The following is a 21938-nucleotide window of genomic DNA, read 5'->3' as shown; positions in this document are numbered from 1 at the left end:
ATTAATATAAGAAAAAATAAAATGAATAACTCAAGCAAAACTTTTCTTTCTACATAATTTTTTTTCCATTCTAAGACTGTAGTATAGTTTAGATGGAAGGGAATCAAAAACTGATGGAATACCAAGAGGGCAAACTTTTTATTCATTAATTTTTTTCTTTTTCTGTAGATTAAAAAGAAACACTTCAAATTATTTCTAAAGTATGTCAATAAAACAAAGATGTAGTAAAAGAAGACGACTAATATATCTTCAAGGCATTGAAAAGTGAAATAATTCTGGACAATTAATATTCATTCATTCCAAAGAGACTGCATTTATATTAAATATCAGGCATGGACTTCACAAATATAAGCGGATGTTACCCCTACCCTCATAAACCTTACAGTCCACCTAGACAGTTCTTCATCCTAAGAAATTTCGGAAGAATATATAATTTAGAGAATCATTAGCCTTTGACTTCACTGTAGAAATATTATGCTTTTCTTCTCCTCCAGTTTTTTAAAAGCAAAGGAATATTTTAGTTTTGCAAATAAGTTGAAAAAACTCTACTAGCTGTTAATTTTTTGTAACTTTCTCTGTATTAAAAAAAAAGAATTTACAAGGATAAGGCCTTTGACAGAGCACAAGGAAATAATACTGCTGCCTGACAGAGGTTAGTTCCAAGCCGTGAATCACTGATTTAAGCTTTATTAAAACTGTACTTCCTCCCTGCTTGGTTTCACTTAGATATACTTTCATTTTCCTCGGGCTGTAGTCTATTACTAATATACTTTCCTGCAATTCCCTCCCTTCTGAGTTGAAGAAAAAGGAAACCCCAAATCAGATTAATTTTTGAAAACGAGTACATAGATACAATAGGCAAGAAGAATGATGCACATTCCTTTCCCTTGTGAGAGAAAGGAGTGTGAGTACCAGCAAAAGTACTTAGGTATTCAGAGGAAGAACAACAAAGTTAGTCTCGCTGATTACAATTTTTCAGAAGAGCTGGCAGCTTCCTCAAAGCTAATTCTATCCTCAGGACCAAGAAAAGCCCCACCCCTACCCAGGATTTCTTAATAGCCAGACTAAAGCATCACAGTTGACCTTAGTTTCCATCAGCATAAAAAGCGGTATAAATGGATCTGAAAATTTCTTCCTGATGCCTTACCATTTCCTTCAACATGTAGCTGGCAAAATATAAAGCATCTTCGTACAATTTAAGAAACTGTTAGGATTTTAGAGCCTGAAATCCAATTAAATATATTTTTTTCTTCAAACCTCACCCCTACTTTCAAATCTCCCTTCTCTGCAGCTGTGAAGGATACTGCCCAAGAGTGCAATTTAAGAGCTGAGATTGTTGAGATGTACTCAAGTTCATGTGTGATAAATATGGTGGGAATGAATTCAGTCAGAAAGATTCTACACACATGGTACAACCAAATGGAGCTTCCATGGTATTACTGTAACTTCTTGACAGGCTAAGTGTTCTTTTACTTCTCATGCTTGTTATTTTTGAATGCCTGATCACTTAAAATAAGGCACTTTCATCCATCTGCACACTCAGAGAAAAGGGCACCAGTGAAAAATTTGACAAAAGGAGCATAAGAAAAAATTAAAACTATGAAGCAAATGCTTTTTAAGAAACTATTCTTTATCCAGTAATTAGGGAATAAATAGCAAAGGAGGGAAGAAAGAATAAAGTAAATAATATATTACCAGTGTTTGTATGCTTCCATATATATTGGATAAAATCTTCCATGCACACCTACTCTTTTGTAACAGGGAATTTTTCTTAATATTGGAATGCATGTTTAAAATGCATGCTAGCAGTGAAGTCAAGATATTTTGAGGGGTTGGCAAAGACCTATATCATCACTGTTTAATATAAGTAATATTCTGAATTAATAATGATCTGATTTAGACTGTTCCCAGGATGGGAATATACAAAATAGTTAAACCAACACCTTTCACAATCACAGGTCAACTTTGGGTTTATCAAAAGAATAAATAAGCTGATATTAAATGAATGGATGAACGGACACATGCATGCTTTAGTGTTTGGAATTCTCTTCTTTCCATGGCTTCTAGAAGAACCACGTGGGCTCCTCCTTTCCAGCTCCTTCGAGGACCAAGTAAGGATAATCCTACCAAAGTACCTATGCCAAGGCAACAAACGGGTTCCTAATATTCTAGACTGACACCTAACAGGAGATTCCCTACTTTTAAAGGTCAATGATTGAGTTATATGGACTTTAAGTGCTCTCTTCCAATCGTTCCATGAAATAATTGGTCCTTTATACCTCATCTTGGAACCAAACTACTATTTTTCATTATTATTCCTAAGGGGAAATAAAAATCAAATGTCAGTTCAGACATTACCTGCTGCAAGTAACAGATTACCCACCAGTAGTGGTTTTGACAATAAGGACATTTATTTTTTTCACACATCAATATTTGGAGTTAAGGAGTTCCAGCAATTGGTATCTCAGCTCAGAGTTGTTAGGGCTTTGAGTTGGCTTATTTGTTTTCTTTAATGTTCTCCTCTTTTTAGCCAATTTGGTTCTCAACTTTCTAAATATCACATCCTTACAAAATAATGCTCAAAATAAGATGGATGGGTTGGGGGTTGTCTCTGCTATCTCTCCTTCCAAAAGTCAGGAAGAAAAAATTTTCTTAGAAGACCAGTGCCTATCAAGGTGTAGTCACCTGAGCAATAGCATCAGTCTCAGCTGCAAACCTGTGAGAAATGCACATTCTTGAGCCCCTCTCCAGGACTACTGATTCAGAAACTGTGGAGTTGAGGCTCAACAATCCGCTTTAACAAGCCCTCCAGGTAATTCTGAGAATCACTAATTAAGACCAATCTGATTCATCCCCTGCGGCTTGAGTCCACCTCCTCTGAGCAGCGAAGGTACTTTCTCCTCAAGGTCTCTGCGTGTGTTCCTTCTGCCATGAAAGCTGCTCCCCTGCATGGGTCCCTCTCTCAGTTCCTTCACCTCACCAGTGTGTCTTTCTCTGATAACTGTATACAAAATAGCGATGCCCTAGACACAAGTCCCAGCATTCCCTATCCTCACTTACTGCTTTATTTCTCGGCAAAGAATTTGTGTCTGGTCTGTTTCCCTCTACTGGAATTTAAGTTCATAGAAGTTAGGGCTTTGTCTATATTTATTTACTGCTCTATCTCCAAGGCCTAGAACGTTGTTTGGTGTAAAACAGGCATTAAATAAATGCTAAATACATGACTGGCATATTGATATCCAAATGAAATTGGAAGAAGTCAAAGAATGGTTAATGCGTAGACAAACAGCAGTTTGCCAAAGCAAACTATTTACAAATGGAGATTTGGAATAAAATCCATTCTTGACTTGAAAACTTAAGGGTTTGTCACAACATAAAAAGTAGCTGTATTTCATTAACTTAAGAAAAAAAATCCTCTTTTTCACCTTAAATGCTATGTTCAAATAAATTTACTTATATTACACTTTTCTGTTCTATTAAACTTGATAGCTTTTATTGGAAATGGACAGATTTTACCAACATAGGAACCTCCATCGAAATTAAAATTTTAAATGATCAGTTTTCTTCTAAAAAAACCCAGAAATGAACATGAGGGGAAATTGGACACAATCAAAATAGTTTCAAAATGTAAACTACTTATATAAACAGATTATAATACTTTCAATTTCATATACTATTGGTCTTATTTCTTAGTTTTATTCTAGGGAATTATTTGATATCTTGATTACTTACCAATGCTTGCTTGCCTATAGAATAATTTTATGTAAATTGAGTATGTGGTTCCATAAATGAGTATTTATATATTGAGAACATTTTAAATGACATAATATGCGAGATATTATTGACCAAGATAAAATAAAAATTCAATTGAAATACATCTCGTTAGTTTAATATGGATAAAGCATATTTCCTGAGAACTACTTTTGAAAACCCATTGAGTAATTTCTATTATAATCATATAATATTTTCATATTTAAATCTAACCATTAAAATATCACTCACTGAATATTTTCCTTGAGAAAAAACTAAAGTTATAGTGGTATACATTCTTTATGGTACCATGGCACAAGATTCTTAGCTGCTAATTTACAAATAATTTTGTGTGTGTATACCAGTTTCGAGCATTGTTATAAATTATATGTAAAAAGACATAAAGCAAACTGGTATCAGTCTAAACAGTGTTCTTTCAGTGGTCAGAGAGACTTGTACCTATACATGTTGAGCATGCAAGTTGCACGATGCTCTTCACTGGACAAGTGACTTTCCAAGCTTGGCCCTTTTTCTTGAGGTACGACAGAAACCTTTCCTGAGACTTATTCTCCTTTTTGCTTTCCAAAGATAGCAGCGGACTAAATTCCTTTTCGTATGTTTACAATTTTGGGTCTGGATATGCTATTTTATAAACGGTACGACTTTCATGATTTCCAGTATAATTTAGATTAACCTTTCCACTCCATTCCTGACACATATCTTCTCAGGGACTTCTTAACTAAATGGGAGTCAGAGAGCAGGACCAATGATCCCAACTGCAATGAACCTAACTCCCAGAACGCTTCTTTTGTCTCATAATATATATTCACATCACTATTTATTTTAGACATTATGACGTTGATTATTCATATGTTTTCTTTACCAGTCAAGTCAACGTCTGTATTCTCTTTATGTGTTGGCTACCAACAGGTGTGACTTCCAAGAAGGCAGGAAGCAATCCATTACATTGGAAATTTTTTAGAATAATTTTCACAAGTCAAAATATTTTCAAAATGATCATGCTATTTTAGTGTGTGGGCTACTTGTTCTTGGCTTTTAAATTCTTTCACATTTCCCACAAGAATTTCCAGTGCCCTAAGTCAGTACAGTGCACACATTTAAAAAAAATTTATTTATTATATTTTAATTTATTTTTGGCTGTGTTGGGTCTTTGTTGCTGTGCGCGGGCTTTCCCTGGTTACGGCGAGTGGGGGCTACTCTTCGTTGCGGTGCACGGGCTTCTCATTGCAGTGGCCTCTCTTGTTGAGGAGGACAGACTCTAGGCACGTAGGCTTCAGTAGTTGTGGCACATGGGCTCAGTAGTTGTGGCGCGCGGGCTCTAGAGCGCAGACTTAGTAGTTGTGGTGCAGGGGCGTAGCTGCTCCGGGGCATGTGGGATCCTCCCCGACCAGGGCTCGAACCCGTGTCCCCTATGTTGGCAGGCGGATTCTTAACCACTGCTCCACCAGGGAAGCCCCAGTGCACACATTTTAAGTATACAGCTTAATAGGTTTTTGCCTATGTATACTAGACACCTGTGAAATATTGAATCATTCCTTGCCCAGAAGGTTCCTTCTTCCCTTCCTAGTCAATATGGTTATGTCATTTAATAAGTGTATCTTCAACATGCCCTGCCAGAAACGTTTTAATTTTCATACTGAAAATTTTTAGTATGAAAGCTGATCATACTTGTATGTTGTTAGTTTAAAACATAGTCAGGCAAAAAGTAATTTTACCTTAATAATGTGTTTTTTTTCTATGTAGAAAAATGCTATGTCCAGAGAAGGCATTACATTAGATCTGGATAGAAATATATTAAAAATAAACAAATAAAAAATAAAAACAAAACCCCTTACTTTTTCCCCAAGTAATCTCTATCACGAAAACTTAGTTTCATTTTTATTTCTTTCTACATAACACAGATTATTACTACATAACACAGATTATGTCCTTCTGAAGCAAGGTACGAAAGGATTATGATAATTATGGTAATGATAAAATAGCAGTTAACTCTTAACTGATAGTTATAGTATACTAGGTACTATTCAGGCATTTTGTACATATAAATTATTTTAATCTTCACAATACTAGTAAGGGGTAGGTACTCTATCATTCTTTTTTTTTTTTTTGGTACGCGGGCCTCTCACTGTTGTGGCCTCTTCCGTTGCGGAGCACAGGCTCCGGACGCTCAGGCTCAGCGGCCATGGCTCACGGGCCCAGGTGCTCCGCAGCATGTGGGATCTTCCCGGACCGGGGCACGAACCCGTGTCCCCTGCATCGGCAGGCGGACTCTCAACCACTACGCCACCAGGGAAGCCCTATCATTCTTATTTTTAGAATGAGAGGTTAAATATTTTGCCCAACTTTAAATAACAGTAAGAAGGGGCAAAGTCAGGATTTGATCCCAGATAGTCTGAGGCCAGATTTCTTTCACGCAGTAAACCACGCTGTCAACCTGAGACCCAGAAGTACAGCAGGGCTAGATTATTAGGCAAAGAAGAAACTACCACAAATGGACCCTATCTTACTACCTCTGAGTTTCTGGCAAATATTCTATGCCACATGGTAAATCTAATTTCCATAATCCCAGCTCTCCTGCAGTCAAAATATAATATGATATTTGTCATCATAATTTTATTTGTATTGAGCGTGGGACAACATGACACTTAAGCTCATGTAAATGCAAATAATTAAATAGCCGAATAAGAAAATTTTAAATGAATCATTTATCCATATCTAAAAAACTTCTTGCAGGCTGACATGAGACCATTTTACATTTCTGGTTCTATTTCAAATCCGGAAAAGCATAGGTCCTAAATGCCTTCTGCTATTATCTTCTAAAAATGTCAACTTTAATTCTTGATCCATATGCCAAGTTTTTAAAATAAAATAAATGCCTATACATTATATGCATCTGTATATACTTTCTCTTTTCCTTCATTTAGGATTGCTTTATTGTTTAAAATATCACGAGGAATCTTAGTATTTGAATTGAAAAAGTGTATATTTTTTCTCTTCTGTGAAGCTTTTTTATTACTCCTCATGAGTCAAGGGAAGTCTTGTTATTGCCTTTACAAATCAAGAGTATAAAACAAATGCTTAATTGAGCAGATTGATGATTAGATGGAGAAAAATGATGAAAGGAAAGATGCCAGCACAAACAGAATATGGCCATTCATTTTTACTCCAAATGAATCAACTACTGCTCATGAATGGGGGCCTAATACTAATTCTGGCAGCAAACCACCCAAAGCACCAACCCTCTGCAGAGCCCCACCGCTGCATACGAACAGCTTTTTCTCATTTCTCTTGCTAGAATACATACACCAAGTAGCTCTCTCTCCCTTGCTGGCACAGCCAAATAACTCTTAAGTGAAAGATTATAAACATTGTGAATGCAGGAGAATTTCTCCCACTCTGAACTCTAAATATTCATTCAAAGATGAAAATGTTTTCTCTTAAAGAAACAAGGCAACTAAACTATAATATGCAATATAAGGAGGAAAAGTCTTGGCTGTTCCCAGATCTAATTTCTTGGCATCAGTTGGATTAAAAAAATTTTTTAGATAAAAAAAGTAAAGCATCTTCAATCAAACTGCACTAGCGATATGGACCCGTCTCTGTCCATACCCTTGCATATGCCTAGACCAGCTCCATCTTTTTTGTGATTGTCTACCACAGAAAGTAACAGAGGTTTTAAATAAGGAATACGCTATTTTCAGCTGATATTGCTGAGCTTTTCCTAATATGTTGGCTGATCAGCAGCACAAGACCTTTCAGATACTAATAAATGGCAGAAACAAGTCCTTCTAAAGTTTTCTAAATCTTTCCTATTCTCAGAACAAGATTCCTCCAGTCAAATACTAGAGGATGGAAAGTATCGCTCCATTACATGTTAAAGACACCCAAGTGAGTCAGAGAACTTGGCTGGCAGTTTAACTAGGCCCTACTACAAATACTCTGTAATAGACGTGCCACATTTAATTAGCCCTGAAACTGGGAACAAAGCTCTTTCATTTTAGAAAGTTGGTGAATGGAATTTGGGGGAAAAAGAAAAAGCAAACCTCTTACCTTTGGTAGCAATTCTTACACACTGGGTTTTAGTTTCCTGAGGGAGTAAAAAAAAAAAAATGAAAATGGTCAGTTATAGATATTTCATAAACTATAACTAGTATGAACATCAATCTGGGGTTATAAAACAGGTTTATAAAGAATAGCGGTATTAAGGACATGATTTTTTATTTATGTTCACACAGAGACTTTAAAACAAATCTAAAATAACTTAAAAATTTTAGTATTTTCTAAAGGTGTAGGTATCTGTCTTCACCTTGTAATGAAACAGGCTATCTTGTCTGGGACAAGCAGTATACCATTCTATTTGCATTTATTGTACTTTCTGAATGATCAGAAAGAAAAATGTATTTGCAAAGCTAATACAAATCAGACTCAAATATAAATTTCTTTTTTTTAAAAATATTTATTTATTTATTTGGTTGCACCAGGTCTTAGTTGCAGCAGGAGGGCTCCCTAGTTGTGGAGTGCTGGTTCCTTAGTTGCGGCTCCAGGGCTCCTTATTTGAGGTATGTAGCCTCCTTAGCTGTGGCATGCGAACTCTTAGTTGCGACAGGCATGTGGGATCTAGTTCCCTGACCAGGGATCGAATCCAGTCCCCCCTGCATTGGGAGCACGGAGTCCCATCCACTGCACCACCAGGGAAGTCCCCCAAATATAAATTTCATTTTCACCTCATAGCTGTAGACTCAGACCAAAGCTGAACATTACATACTTTCACTTGGATCCCAGCATGACTAAAGAGCTAAATGATGAAAGTTAGAAAGATCATCAAAAAATTGCATCACAGTTACAGCATATTTTATCTGTTCTTTTTTTCCTTTTTAATCTAGTTGTTACAGATTAAATATTTCTCGGTGGGATTATTTTCCTCCTCTAGATGTTAAAGACAGTGAACAAAACAGAGGCTATTTGTTTTCAAGGTGTATTTGTAACTCCATCTTGAGCAGTTCTATAGATTGATAAACCAAGACTTTATATACTTTTCTCTTAGGCATTTATTATTTTTAAATTAAACAAAATAAAGCATTGAGGGGGAAATTAGTAATTAAAAATCTGCACTTCTATTACTTAATTGTGACCTGAAGCCTTCCTAGTAAGCTCCAAGAAACTGTTTCACATTCCCATAAAGGCTCAAAGGGACTTTGATTTCCTAAAAGCAATTGCTGTTAAGTCTATCAGGATTACCAGCCTCTGCTGATAGGAGCCATGTCAATTTTAAAACTTTTTTCCAAGATAACTGTGAAATATATTCTTGCTACTCTGTACTTTGATTAAACCACATGTAGATATATTAGCAATTAGAAGAGAAAATTCATATCAAAGCTTTTAAAGAGTGCCAGAGGAAATTCTTTGTAAGTAACAGACATCCATTAACACTTCTCTCATACCACAGACCAAGTAACAAAAGTTAATCTGGAATCTCTCACCTTTCTAAAGATGAATACCCAAACACAGAACCATACTACCCAGAATGGAATAAAACTTCCATGGTTGTCTCTTTTTTGAGCAGTCCCATCATGGTAGTGGCATGGAATGATGTGTGGGTGGGAAGTGGGCAGCCAACTCCCACTTAGGTAAAAATAAACTAGAAGATGAGAAGAGCATTTTAAAACATGAGCAGCCTCTGGCTTTGAAGTACATCTTAGAAGATGCTGTGGCATTTTTCTTTCCATATACTGTAAACCAGCCATGCAGGTAAGCACAAAGATAAAGCTTTCATTCAAAAGCAGCCAGTCAATACCCTAAGTTCTCATGGCCCCTTACAGAAATGCAAATGGATTGTTATATCTTCCAATGAAACTATTCCAAGATATAATACGGCTTTTGCCATAGGACAGCACATATTTCACATCTGCCAGGTACCCACGTCAGGGACTCAATTACCCAAATACAGCAATTTCCTATATAGCTACAAGTACATAAAAATGTCATTCTTCTATTGAATTTTAAGTTGTAAAAGGTTTCTACTCTCAACATTTTTTTTCTACACCTCCATGCAAAAATAAATAAATAAATTCATTAATTAAAAAAATATGTTTTAGGAAAGAAAATCTTTCAAGAGAACAGCATGAGATATGAAAGGCCAGGTTATTTCCCCACGTATGGAACCACTGGTAGTTTCTAACTTCCTGTTGCGTTTCCCTCTTCAGTACTCATTTGGGATCCATGGCAGTGTTCAAAAACAACTGTGTCCAGAATGGGAAAAAGAAGGGCAGCCAGGGAGACGGAAAACAGACTTCTTTTGCACAGCATCCCACCCTTGCCAGGCTGCCTTCTGTTTCGGTTTTGTCACGATATACCACAGGCGCCCTATTACTTTGTAATCAGAGGACTGTTACTAGTTATTTACTATTTGGCTTGTAACCCCTGAAAAGTTTATAAGGGTTTATTAGCCTGCTGTGGAACACGCATTCTGTTTATCCTGCAGTAAATTTAATCTTCTGAAGCGTGCCACTATTGAGCAAAGAAGACAGAACAATGCTCCATATTTACTGGGGCTGGAGTCCCGGCAGCAGCACACCCACCTTTTCAAATCATTTTACTCACAATTGCCCTTGTGGGCTTTCCTGAAGAGGGCTCAAGGAGAAGCAGTTACTAGGAAACAGGAATGCTGTGCGATGTAACTGGCATGGAGCCCCAGCCCTACAGTAGGCCCCAAACTGTGCATGTTGCTGGGAACAGAAACAACACACCCGCTACACACCGATTGTTTCGTACTTTTTATTTTTTTCACCTGACAAATGTTACTGAGTATTTATAAAATTCAACAGCAGCTTTTCCTCGGGTCAGTGAAAAAGCAAAATCTCGGAGGAAACTCACCTTCTCCACACTGCTCATTGCCTGGAAATAGATGTTGTATCCTTTGCGTGGAGCCAAAGGGGGGTTCCAAAAGCCCTGATAGGTCCTATTATCGCCCACGGTGAATGGGGCAGGTTCGGGAAGATTCCCTGGGGGTAGTTCAGCAGCGAAGTAGTACGGTGCACCCCCATTCATGGCATTTTGGTATGTGACAGGAACCTGGTAGCATTCCATGGCTCTGGCTTCTCTCTTGGTTCGGTGAGGGTGCAATTCCTCCACAACAATCTGATAGGCACTTTTTGGAAAAAGAAAAAAAAAAAAAAGCACACATTTAGAGATTCTAGATAGTGAGATTTCTCAAAAAAGGAACAGCGTACTTAATGTCAACATGCAATGTTTCAAAGTCTTTCAAGTCAGACTTCTCCTCCTGCATTCTGGTTTTCAAGCTATTTTGCAGTAAAATAGAATTTCACATGGATTCTGCTTCCCTCTAACCCCAATGTAATTACTAAGGACCTGAAGAAAAAAAAAAAAAAAGACGAATCACCACAGAACTCTACACATTTTTAAATGTTGAGAGATGAACCACCCTAATAAGGAACCTGACATTAAGCAGAGACACATCATACATTAAGTTCTTTGTCTGATATTTTAAAATGTTTAAACTTAACATTTTCCTTTGAAATCATAGTGTGGAAGGCCCAGCTCCAAGGCCCAACAGAGTGACTGCCTCAGGGCGGGGCTTGAAGCCCCAGTTTGTGGCTGTCATCGTGTTAGAGACAGAATGTGCTGACAGGCTTTTCCACCTCTTGACCTTGCCATGGCATCAACTTCGGCTCAGAGCTATGCAGATCTAAAGCACAAGTGACACGCTGCAATACGGGCACAGATGGACAGAAATCTGTCCTCGCCACCGAAATAGACTGCCTCCTTCTGCTAGAGTTGTTAATAATAAAATGTTACAAATTGTAGGAACAGATGGCATTTGGCCTATTAAACCTCAAACTTAAACCTTCTAATACCTTTCTTAAAAGTCTTAAAACTTTTCTCTAATAGCTAATCTTTTATAGAGGAAAGGAGAGAGAAAATAATGCAACTTTAAAATAAAGATCTGCCTCATCACTAATTAAAATTTTAATCAATTTCTGCAACTGGTATATTAATAATTTTCTTTGTAGGACATTCTTTAGGCAAACTGTTTTTAGGTAATGTACACCTGAGAAAACTGACATTATCAATATATTTTTATATATTTTGTATATTACATATATATAATGAATTTAAAAGAAATATATTTTTAAATTCCTGACAATTATGAGAGAATGCACTATGGTCACATATAAATTAAATATAAATAAGCTGTGTGTAGGGATGTGTGTTTGAATCTTGAACTTCCAGGCAAATATGCTCATTCTATATGGAGAAACCAGTTGCTATTCAAGGGATCTCCAGCAGCAATAGAATATTTTCTTTAATGAACTTCCAAAAAATAAAGAAAGGCGAGAGAGAGATAAAATTTGCATCGAAGGCAATTAGACATTAAATTTTATGCCAGTTTAGAATCTAGTATAAAACTCTAATTTAATATAAACTCTGTTATACCTAGAAACAGAAAACTTAGAATAAGAGAAAGGAGCTTTATAAATTGAAGATTTTCTTTTCTTCCTAATTATTCAAGTTCCCATTTTTCATTAAAATAATGCTAAGAAATTGGTAGGTTGGTATCCATCTCCTTTCCTTTAGAAATAGGACAGAAATTGTACAAATGTCAGAAACTGAGATTTGGGCAAGTAACTAAGGCAGAATTCTATGTTATTTGAAATTATATATACTGTATCATTCTCTATACCTCTGCCAAGTTGGTTCTCTAAGCTCCAGGGAACCCTACTGACAAGATACATGCTCTCTGAGGGGTCTGTGGAGCAGGCACTTGTCACTTTTAAAATACAGGAAATACATAAGCATAGCCCTTGGAGAGAAAAAAAAAGGAGAGAGATCATAGCTGACATATGGTATGTTAGGCAAACCTAGTCTTTTCTTTTTCTGTTTATTTTTAATTTAGAATCTATATCTGTATGTTATACATCTGTGTATCCTGTGGATACATACATATGTGTAGATAAACTCTCACATGCACACTCCTCAAATAAATCTAACCTTATGTTCTTGCGCTAATGGGCAATAATGATAATTACCCATCCTTGCTAATTGTTTAACCTAATCTTTATAAATAAATTCCTTGTTAATTAGTCCATACCTCTAGAAAAATCCAGAACATCTGGTGAACATTCAGTCTTAACTAATTCTATTAAAATGACATAGGTTGTACATTCCAAATTAAGGAACTTCACACAAGTCAGCTTGTCTCTTCAGATCTATTAAGAACAAAAGCAAACTGCCGATGTTGGAGGGGAGTAAAGGAAGAAAAGGTACGATCTGCTCTTTGGGAAAGATCTCATCGAACTTGAGATGGAGCCCCAAACTAAAAATTATGAAGTTCTTTTTAAAATAAATGATCTTACCTTCATTGTTCAATTTGTCTGAGTATGTTGTTCTTTACCACACATTCCGCATTTTTCTAAAGTTGTTTTTTTCCCTGCTACTTTCTTATTTATCAGTACAAATTAAAGGACAGAAAATAAGGAATGGGAAATCAAATTAGAAGTGATTTGACCGATTACATGTAATGGGTCTGTGCTCTTTCATCCTTGTGGGGTCTGATTACCTAATGGTACTTAACTCTAGCAAGATCTAAATATTATTTGAGCTTAGTACTCTGGCAAATTTAAATATTCCAAAGCCATCAGATAGTTTTATTCACTCTACCTATATTTCATATTTCCCCATTCCTTTTAATTAATTTTTAAAATATTTCTACAATTAAGTTAAAATCAATATACTGGCATCATGAATCTTAACACTCAAAATATGATTTCTTTATGTTAAAAAACTAAAAATGATTTCACTATACTGTAATTTAATTTGATTAAACATTGGTAGGTAGTCATTTTTAGTTTTTTAGGAGGCCAAATAATGACTTCTCATCGTACAACTTCCCTTCAGTTATGACTGTAAAAAAAATATACGCAGGGATTTTGCCATTAGCTCAAAGCAATTATATGATAGACATGGTAGATATTCTTCCTTATTTAATGTTTAAAAATGTTGGAGATGAACTCAAAGTCGCCTATAACAACCTACAATGGATTTTTTTTTAACCCATTAGGAATTATACCCTCTGTGATTCTGGTTTAAGTTTTAGCTTGTACAACTTCTAGGAGATATCAAATAACAAATTATACAATTGTATACTTCCTCACTTTTTTATCTAAAATGTCTGCTTAAAGCTTCAGGAGAAATTCTCTAGCTCTAATGCTTTACAGTTCCTCTCATCAATAGACTTCCCAAGATCTCATAACCACCATTGTTCCTACTGACTGCCCCAATGCCAACATTTTGATAATGCACAGAAGTAAAGGTTTAATGACCATTTTGGTGCACATCATGTTTCCTGCTCTCCATTTCTTCACTCCTTAAACATACAATCCAGGTCTATCACAACTTTCCTATTTCTGTAAGAGGAACTACTAGTTTCTGAATCAACAAAGCTCAAAATGCTGGCATTAACTTTAACCAATTTTATTTTTAATCATGTTTTAGCTCCCTGGCAATATACCATTTCTTTTTATACCCATTGCTTCCAGCATTAGGGAGATATTTATAACTTTATGTTCATATTACTGGTCTAGTTTTCTTGCCTTCGTTTTCTCCTTCAGGTAATCTAGGCACCCACCTACCTAGCCATACATTCTGTCAATTATCTTTTGAGTATTCTCTGTACGCCATGAACTGTTCATGGAGAATGCAAAAGAGAATCATTTTGAACACTGCTGATATTTTCCTAAAACACCACTTTGGACATTAACTACTATTCTCCAACATTCAGCTTTGTCAAAATTATGTGATGCTCTCCCATTATCAAAATCTATTCTCACTACACTGGGGTTAGTATCTTACCACATCCTGGTATCTCCATCTTGCTCTCACTACCTCCTAATGTATATCACCCATCTCAAACTTGTATGACCATTGTTACCTAAACATACCAAATATACTGTCAAAGAGTTTCCTCCTTTCTCCTTTTCTAGCTTTTCTACTTCTGACATAAAGCCTTCTCTAACTAGTTCACTCAGTAATTACTCTGTCTCCTAAAGCCAGTGGAAGTAATTCTTGAGGTAGAGGTAACGAAAGGGTGAACTATGCGTAGAACTCAGTCATGTGGGATGCCTTTTCAATTTAGTCCTTAATCCACCCCCAAATGATAATGCCACAGAGGCATTGATAGGTACCATCAGTAGTATCTCTCTGGGAATTCTGGGGTTGAGAAAAGGCCAAGAACCACTGTCTTATAATATTTATTGCTTGTATCACTACCATGCTACATTACAAATACTATCTGGTATTATACTATTATAATAGTATCCATGCACCATTTTAAGTGCTGAGGTTACAATAATGAACATAGTAGTAAAAGTCTCTCCTCTCATGAAGCTTACATTTTACTAGGGAAATATAAAAAAATAAACATAAATTAAAAAAAAAAACTACACATATGTTGAAGAGGGGATAAAAACAATAAAGAAAAATAAATCAAGATGGGGCATAGGGGATGACAGGATGAAGAGTTCTATTTTATAAGCAGTGGTCAAGAAAGACCTATGTGCCCTTTAAGCAGAAACCCGAAGGAAGAGAAAGCTTCAGCTTTGTGGGTGCTTGTATTAGTTATCTCCTGCTGCATAACAAGTTATCCCCAAACTCTGTGGCTCAAAACAACAGGCATTTATTATCCCACAGTTTCTAGGGATCAGGAACTTGGGAGTGGCTCAGCTAGAGGTTCTGGCTCAGAGTTTCTCAAGGTCGCAAAAGTTGTTGGCTGGGCTGAAGTCCTCTAAAGGCTGGAAAGAAGATTTAACACAAAGGGCACACCTCCTCATGGTTTTGGTTAGAAAAAAAAAAATCCTACCTACTATGATTCTACAGAATAAACATTAAGTTAAAATAACATCTATTTGATTTTACTTGGACCACATGACCTGTGTGCCCATAAAATGGGGCCAAAGGAAAATCAGATGCAACTATTTGATCTCTTTGTAATGAAATACTCTGCAGATCTATGAGGACGGTAGTCCTAATGTTTCAAGCTGTGTATATGTGACCAACTGACCCAGGAAATAACTCCAACATACAAGGTTTGTACTCCAACTAAACTCAGTTCTATATTCTGATCTGTATATCTGTTAAGCTAACACTGAGCATCAGACAATTTCTTTTCCTAATATAACTGTGGAAGAAATGATGGTTTTGATGGCATTTCATGACTATATCCTAGTTACCTATCTAAAAATATATGGTACTTAATATTTTAAAATGCAAGTTTAGGTTTTACCTACAAAATAAACATTTAGTTATACCCTAGAATAGATAGCTTCCTGCCAGCTTAAAATAGGTAGAGCTTATATTTGGAAAATGCTGTGATAAAACACACATTCATTATTACACCTTACAATAAACTGAGTTCACCAATGAGGAATTCTTCTCTGTGTTTTAGCAATATTCTGCTGCTATTTTCATTATTTGAAAACACAGCTACATTGGGTCAATCTTTTAATAAATGGGACATTCTACACATTCTAATTTATAATTATACCTACTCAGGTTAGAATTTGAGTTCATTTAAGAAGAATATAAAATATTTCAGAAAAAAATAAATTATGCATTCTAGGGAACTGATTCCAAATGTGGGCAATATTCATTTTGAATCATAGTAATGATTGTCAAGTGATGACAGTTTTAAGGCTAGATCTCAAAAAAGTTGGTAAGGAGATTCAAAGGTCTAGTTAAGTCAACTTACAACCTTTAGAATGATTATATATTCAAAAATTAATTTTGTCAAAGAAGCACACTTGCCAGAACTACATTGCACAAGTTTTACGTTAGCATATGGACACCATCTTAATGAATACTGAAGAACAAAGTGGTTGGTGATACTGAGTTCTGCATTATTCAGAACAGGATTTTTCACTGGGGTGTACAAAATTTTGTACACATCATGACACCTTAGAAAGAAAGCTAGGTTAAAGCATTGGTAAGATAGGCAAATATACAGAAATATTATATAATTTATAATATACCAAAGAACTCATTCCAAAGAGAGAGCACGCCTTTTGTTTGATTTGGGGTAGTAATCAAATAAAACTATAAAAATATTTGTTATTACTTGAAAACCTCAAAAAGCCAATATCTTGAATTCTTAGATGACTTTTTGCTCTGTTATCACCTCTAGAATAAAATCTACCATCATCTCTCACCCATAGTCTCCATTCTATCACTCCTCTCACCAAGCTTTATACACCCTACCACTGTAAAACCTTATATGGGAGGCATAGCCTCACCTGCATTTCCATTGCTTTCATTGTAGTGTGGTCCAGTAGCTCTTCTCATTGAGACCGTGGTGCCTTCAGGTCTGGTTTACCCTCAGTTCATTCTCCATGTTTCTACTCAGAGTGATCCTTCTAAGAATGTACAATTGCTCGAGATAGTTTCCACTTAAAATCCTTCTGTGGCCACCTTCAGTTTTTAGAGGGACACTAAACAGCCTCTTGCTAGGGCTCTTGCTTTTTTCTCCACTCTCAGCTCCTGTTACTTCTCCCACACACCCTTCCTTCTCAACGACCTGAACTACGTGCTGTTCTATCAACAGAACACGCTACACTATGTCACATATCCAGTCTTTCTCTTTGTGGTCATTTGGAAAGCCCATTGTCCCTTTTCTTCTGAGCAACCTCTCTCCTCTCCTCAAAGTGACCCTTGGCTAAGCTCATTTCTACTTCTCCTTCAAAACTCAGCTCTAGTACCACATTTTCTAGCGGCTGTCACTTCACTTATCATACTGCATTGTTACCATTCATTTATGAGTCTACCACCTCCACTTGAGGGTACATACTACATTTGCTTTCATGATTTCTATTCTAAGTATCCATCTCAGCTTCTGGCACATATTGAATGCTACTGAGTCAATAAATTTATATGGAAACCATTGATAATTTTAGCTTTCTTGGTACAACTAAACTAAACTAAATGTACAAACTCTGCATAACAAGGATTTCCTATGCGCTATAACAGAGGCTTTGGAAATTGGAGTTTGTTTGACATTAGGTACACCAGAGGAGAAAGATTTATATTTCCACTGGAGTTGGAACAAACTGATGGTAAAATGCAGTCTGGCAGAGGCTAGTAGTACTGAAAAGTAGGGAAAGATAGAACCTAGTATTTAGGGCCTGTGATAGCAGACAAAGCTAACAAATGGATACTCTAAGGAGGTTTAGCTAGGTGGTAAACAGGTCTGGCTTTTACCCAGAGGTGAGGTGATGGGCCACAAAGTGGAATGGCAACAAGCATTAGCAGAAAAGAGATTCTGATAGACTGACATAAATAAAAAGAAACTGGGTAGAAAGTCAACTAGTTTCAACAATCTGAAGGGAGTGATGAGGATCCAATCAAAGATTTGAAGTACCATAAATACAGTGATATGAAAATGGATTACATCAAATTGTGTTCTTATTTTCAAAGAAATTCGAGCATTGGACAAGATGAGCCTCAAGATCAGCCTCCAGTCACTGGTAGCGGTGTTGAAGGTAGGGATGTGGTCAGAGGAAGGAAGACAAGATTACCCGACTGCGTTGAGTCAAACAAGCAAAGGAGGCAGGGCTCATCTGAAGCCTAATAGCTTGACTAGACCAGTCTGGTCCTGCCACCAGGCCCCACTATGGGTGATCCCAGGTAGCTGGGCAAGTCAGTTGGAAAACAGATTTTTTCTTGGTAGTAACATTCTTTTAAAAAACTTCTTATTTTAAAAAGTATATAATTATTTCTTCTTGTAGTATTCCTGGAAATTAGAAATTTTGTGGTAAGTAAATGTAAATAAAGTCAAAGAAAGACTTTTGACTTAAAAACGTATTATTGATAATATACTCACTAATACAATAAAGTTTGTGAACACCAACTATAAGCAAAGGATTTACAAGGCTGCCGACCCCTCTGATCGTCCATGACAAATCTGGGCAAAGGTTTGTGTTTTGCTGTGATCATTTTATCTTTGATTTACAATGCTTAGCACAGTGTCTGGCACAAAATACATGGTCAGTTAATGTTTGTGTAATAATTTGATTAAATTAATAAAGAGGGTAATTTACATTATGTAGCACTATTGTGCAATAATAATAATATACTGTGTGTGCAGCTTACATTAAGTAAAGCTGAGTTCACTCAAATATCTAACTCTTAAAAGATAATTGCAAGTACCTGGTAGCTCATTAAACAGTAGCAGAACTGAACAACTATAAAGTAAATTTTATCACAGGTAGGAACATGTGAATGACTCTGATTACTGGTCAATAGTAAACGATGTTGAATGCAGGCATTTTCTCTTCCTCCTTTGGATCAGCAATGAGACTCACAGATCACTCATTCATGAATAGCAGTATGCACTTTACATCTTCACGTAGCCAGTGTTTCACAAGTGTTTATATTACAAATGTATCCAATCATCTCTTTTTCTCTGGTGTGGTATTACCATGATTTTCAGCCAGACATGAGGTAAGAGTCTCCTTTATGGACTCAGGTTCTTTTATCAATTTTTTTTTAAATTAACAAAAATATTTCTTCCTTTCCAATGATATAGGATTATTTAAATGGTTAATATGTGCTCATAAGATCAAATGTATTCATTTTACACATAGAAAAAAGATTAATTTTATTTTTTAAATGAATATGTAAACAACTTGATATAACTCAATTATGAATTACATGCACTAATTTCTCTGCCTTGATTTATTTCTCAACAGAAGTATGAAAACAAAAGTATCCACAAAATCTACAAGTTTCAAATGGAAACTTGCCTAAGTTTTGGACAATCTGTCTAATTACAAACACACAGGAATTAAAATCGTTAGAATGATTTGACTCAATCCCTGAAAATAACATGGCTCATAATTTCTGCAAGATGAGGATAAGGTGGGAGATTTTAATACTGGATAAAGTAAATGGCAAATTGAATTTTAATATTTACTATGGAATTCCCGATAAGCAACAATTTAGGAATTAAAGGTCACATGGGCTGCATTCATTTTAACTAGTCTCCTTTTATTTCCTCAAAGCTTCCTATTTTTCAATCACTCATGAAATTATTCATAACAGATTTAATGCAATGGACAGGAGTTATTTTCTCATTCTATACCTGACAAATATCTTCACAGCTCGTATACCATAGATGCCAACAGAGGAAGGGAAATGAAATGGGACTAGAGAAAATAAAATCAAAGAGCAAAGCTGTTAAATGAAACAGCACAGAGAAGTGAATGGTTCAGTTCATGAATATCTCAAAATCCCCTCCCCCTCTTACCTGATAGGTGCACCTTTAGCCTGTGCTGGTCTCAACAATACAGTTATTGTGGTGGCAGTTTCATTGAGAGAGGCATCAACTCCTTCATAGTCAGGTAAAGTTGGAGCTGATAAATGATTAATGAGGAAAAAAAGGTTTCAATCAATGAACAGAAATATATCATAGTTCAAGATGAATAAATGATCCTGACTAAGGGAAAAATCAATACTTAATATCTAAACTGTACCTTAACATATGCCACTGAGTGTTAACTCCAGGAACCTAAAGCAGCAGAAGATATGAAGCAAAGATTTGTTGTTGAAATTTAAATTATAATCTGGCAGCTTGTGACACACACTCCAAACATTTTGTGAAGATGTTTTAGCTTTTAGTGTCCTGAGATTGTGAAATCAGCATTGATGGGATGGGAGGAAGGTGTCAACAGCATAGGCCTGGCTGCACCTGGAGATGTGGAGATAGAAATGGCAGGAACCTAGGTAAAGGGCTGCCTGGGAGAGGTGGTGCTGCTTATGACCTAATGGTTGTGGAATGACCCAGCATTAGCCTGGACTGCTTTCACCCCTGTGGTCACAATAGAAACATATCTAGGAAGTATGTTGAATGGGAATGGGAACTTTAGCTGTTATTTACCATGAACTAGTGCATTAGTTGCCACATTCTTGAAAAGAAGAAACTTAAAATTTTTCAAAATATTTGACAATGCTTGGGGGTGAGAGGGCTTCCTAATCTTGAACTGGGTGAATAACCTCAAATGGCTTTTGATGCTTTCCATGCAGAAAGATGTTTAAGGGAGTATATGAACAGTGAAATGTGTGCATTAACAGAAAAATTGAGAACAAATAGTATTTAATAAAAATTTTAGAGTATTTCATTCAACATTTACTGAATATTTATTATGTGTCAAATTTTACGAGACATGCTATAAATATAAAAGCAAATGAAGTGTGGTTTTTGACATTTATAGAATTAAAAGTAGGGATTCACATTTATCAAGAGTGAGAGTCTTATAAAAAGCAAAAAAATTATAGCAAAATTTAGGTCACCAAAAGAGGGGACAGTTAATTAGCCAACACAGTGGTTCTCAAACTAGGGAGATCAGAAGCACCTGGAGGGTTTCTTAAAACACAGATCGCTGCCCCTCTCCCCTACAGTTTCTGATTCAGTAGGTCTGGGGAGAGGCCTGATAATGTACATTTCCAGGATATTTCCAGGTGATCTGGATGCTGGGGGACCACAGCTGTCTAAACTAGTGTTGGGGACCGGGAAGATGAAACAGAAGACTTTCACTGTTTAGGCAGTGCTTGAGCTGAATTTTAAGAGAAGAGTAGGGGCTTCCCTGGTGGCGCAGTGGTTGAGAGTCCGCCTGCCGATGCAGGGGACACGGGTTCATGCCCCGGTCCGGGAGGATCCCACATGCCGCGGAGCGGCTGGGTCCATGAGCCATGGCCGCTGAGCCGGCGCGTCCGGAGCCTGTGCTCCGCAACGGGAGAGGCCACAGCAGTGAGAGGCCCGCGTACAGCAAAAAAAAAAAAAAAAAAAAAAAAGAATAAAAACTCATCAGAAAGAGAATGCATGGAATAATATTCCAGAGAGAGGAAACAGAATATCTGAAGATATCATCACGTGAAAGGACACAGAGTGTTCTAACAGCTACAATTAGTTTGCTATGCCTGGAACTTTGGATTCATGGGTAGGAGTGGAGGATGGGAGGGGCCATAAAATGAAGGGTCATAAATGCTAATCATGCAAGGATGATTGGGCTTTATCATATTGGATATAATATACTTGATTTTGAAAAAAATTAAGGAAGAAATATATGTTGTACAAAGATGAATAGAAAAAAACACTGGAGCAA

The 21938-nt window shown here is 36.4% G+C and overlaps 1 protein-coding gene across 5 annotated transcripts in view; it reads right to left on the bottom strand.

Annotated features, from left to right (window-relative positions):
• The window catches only part of PTPRK (protein tyrosine phosphatase receptor type K), a 565370-nt gene that overhangs the window by 83915 nt on the left and 459517 nt on the right, over positions 1-21938 (bottom strand). For all 5 annotated transcript variants that reach the window (XR_009543738.1, XM_060167237.1, XM_060167239.1 and 2 more), the window contains exons 11-13: positions 20084-20189; positions 10645-10918; positions 7822-7858 (exon numbers count right to left, since the gene is read on the bottom strand). Coding sequence is in view for 4 of the 5 variants with exons in the window: in XM_060167237.1 (XP_060023220.1) it covers positions 7822-7858; positions 10645-10918; positions 20084-20189 (417 nt within the window). In the remaining variant the exon portion in view is untranslated. The remainder of the gene's footprint in view (positions 1-7821; positions 7859-10644; positions 10919-20083; positions 20190-21938) is intronic.

Source organism: Lagenorhynchus albirostris, chromosome 12 (assembly GCF_949774975.1).
Source record: "Lagenorhynchus albirostris chromosome 12, mLagAlb1.1, whole genome shotgun sequence".
Classification (NCBI taxonomy): domain Eukaryota; kingdom Metazoa; phylum Chordata; class Mammalia; order Artiodactyla; family Delphinidae; genus Lagenorhynchus; species Lagenorhynchus albirostris.
The sequence above is the reverse complement of the archived record's forward strand: the minus strand, read 5'-3'. Positions and strand labels throughout refer to the sequence as shown.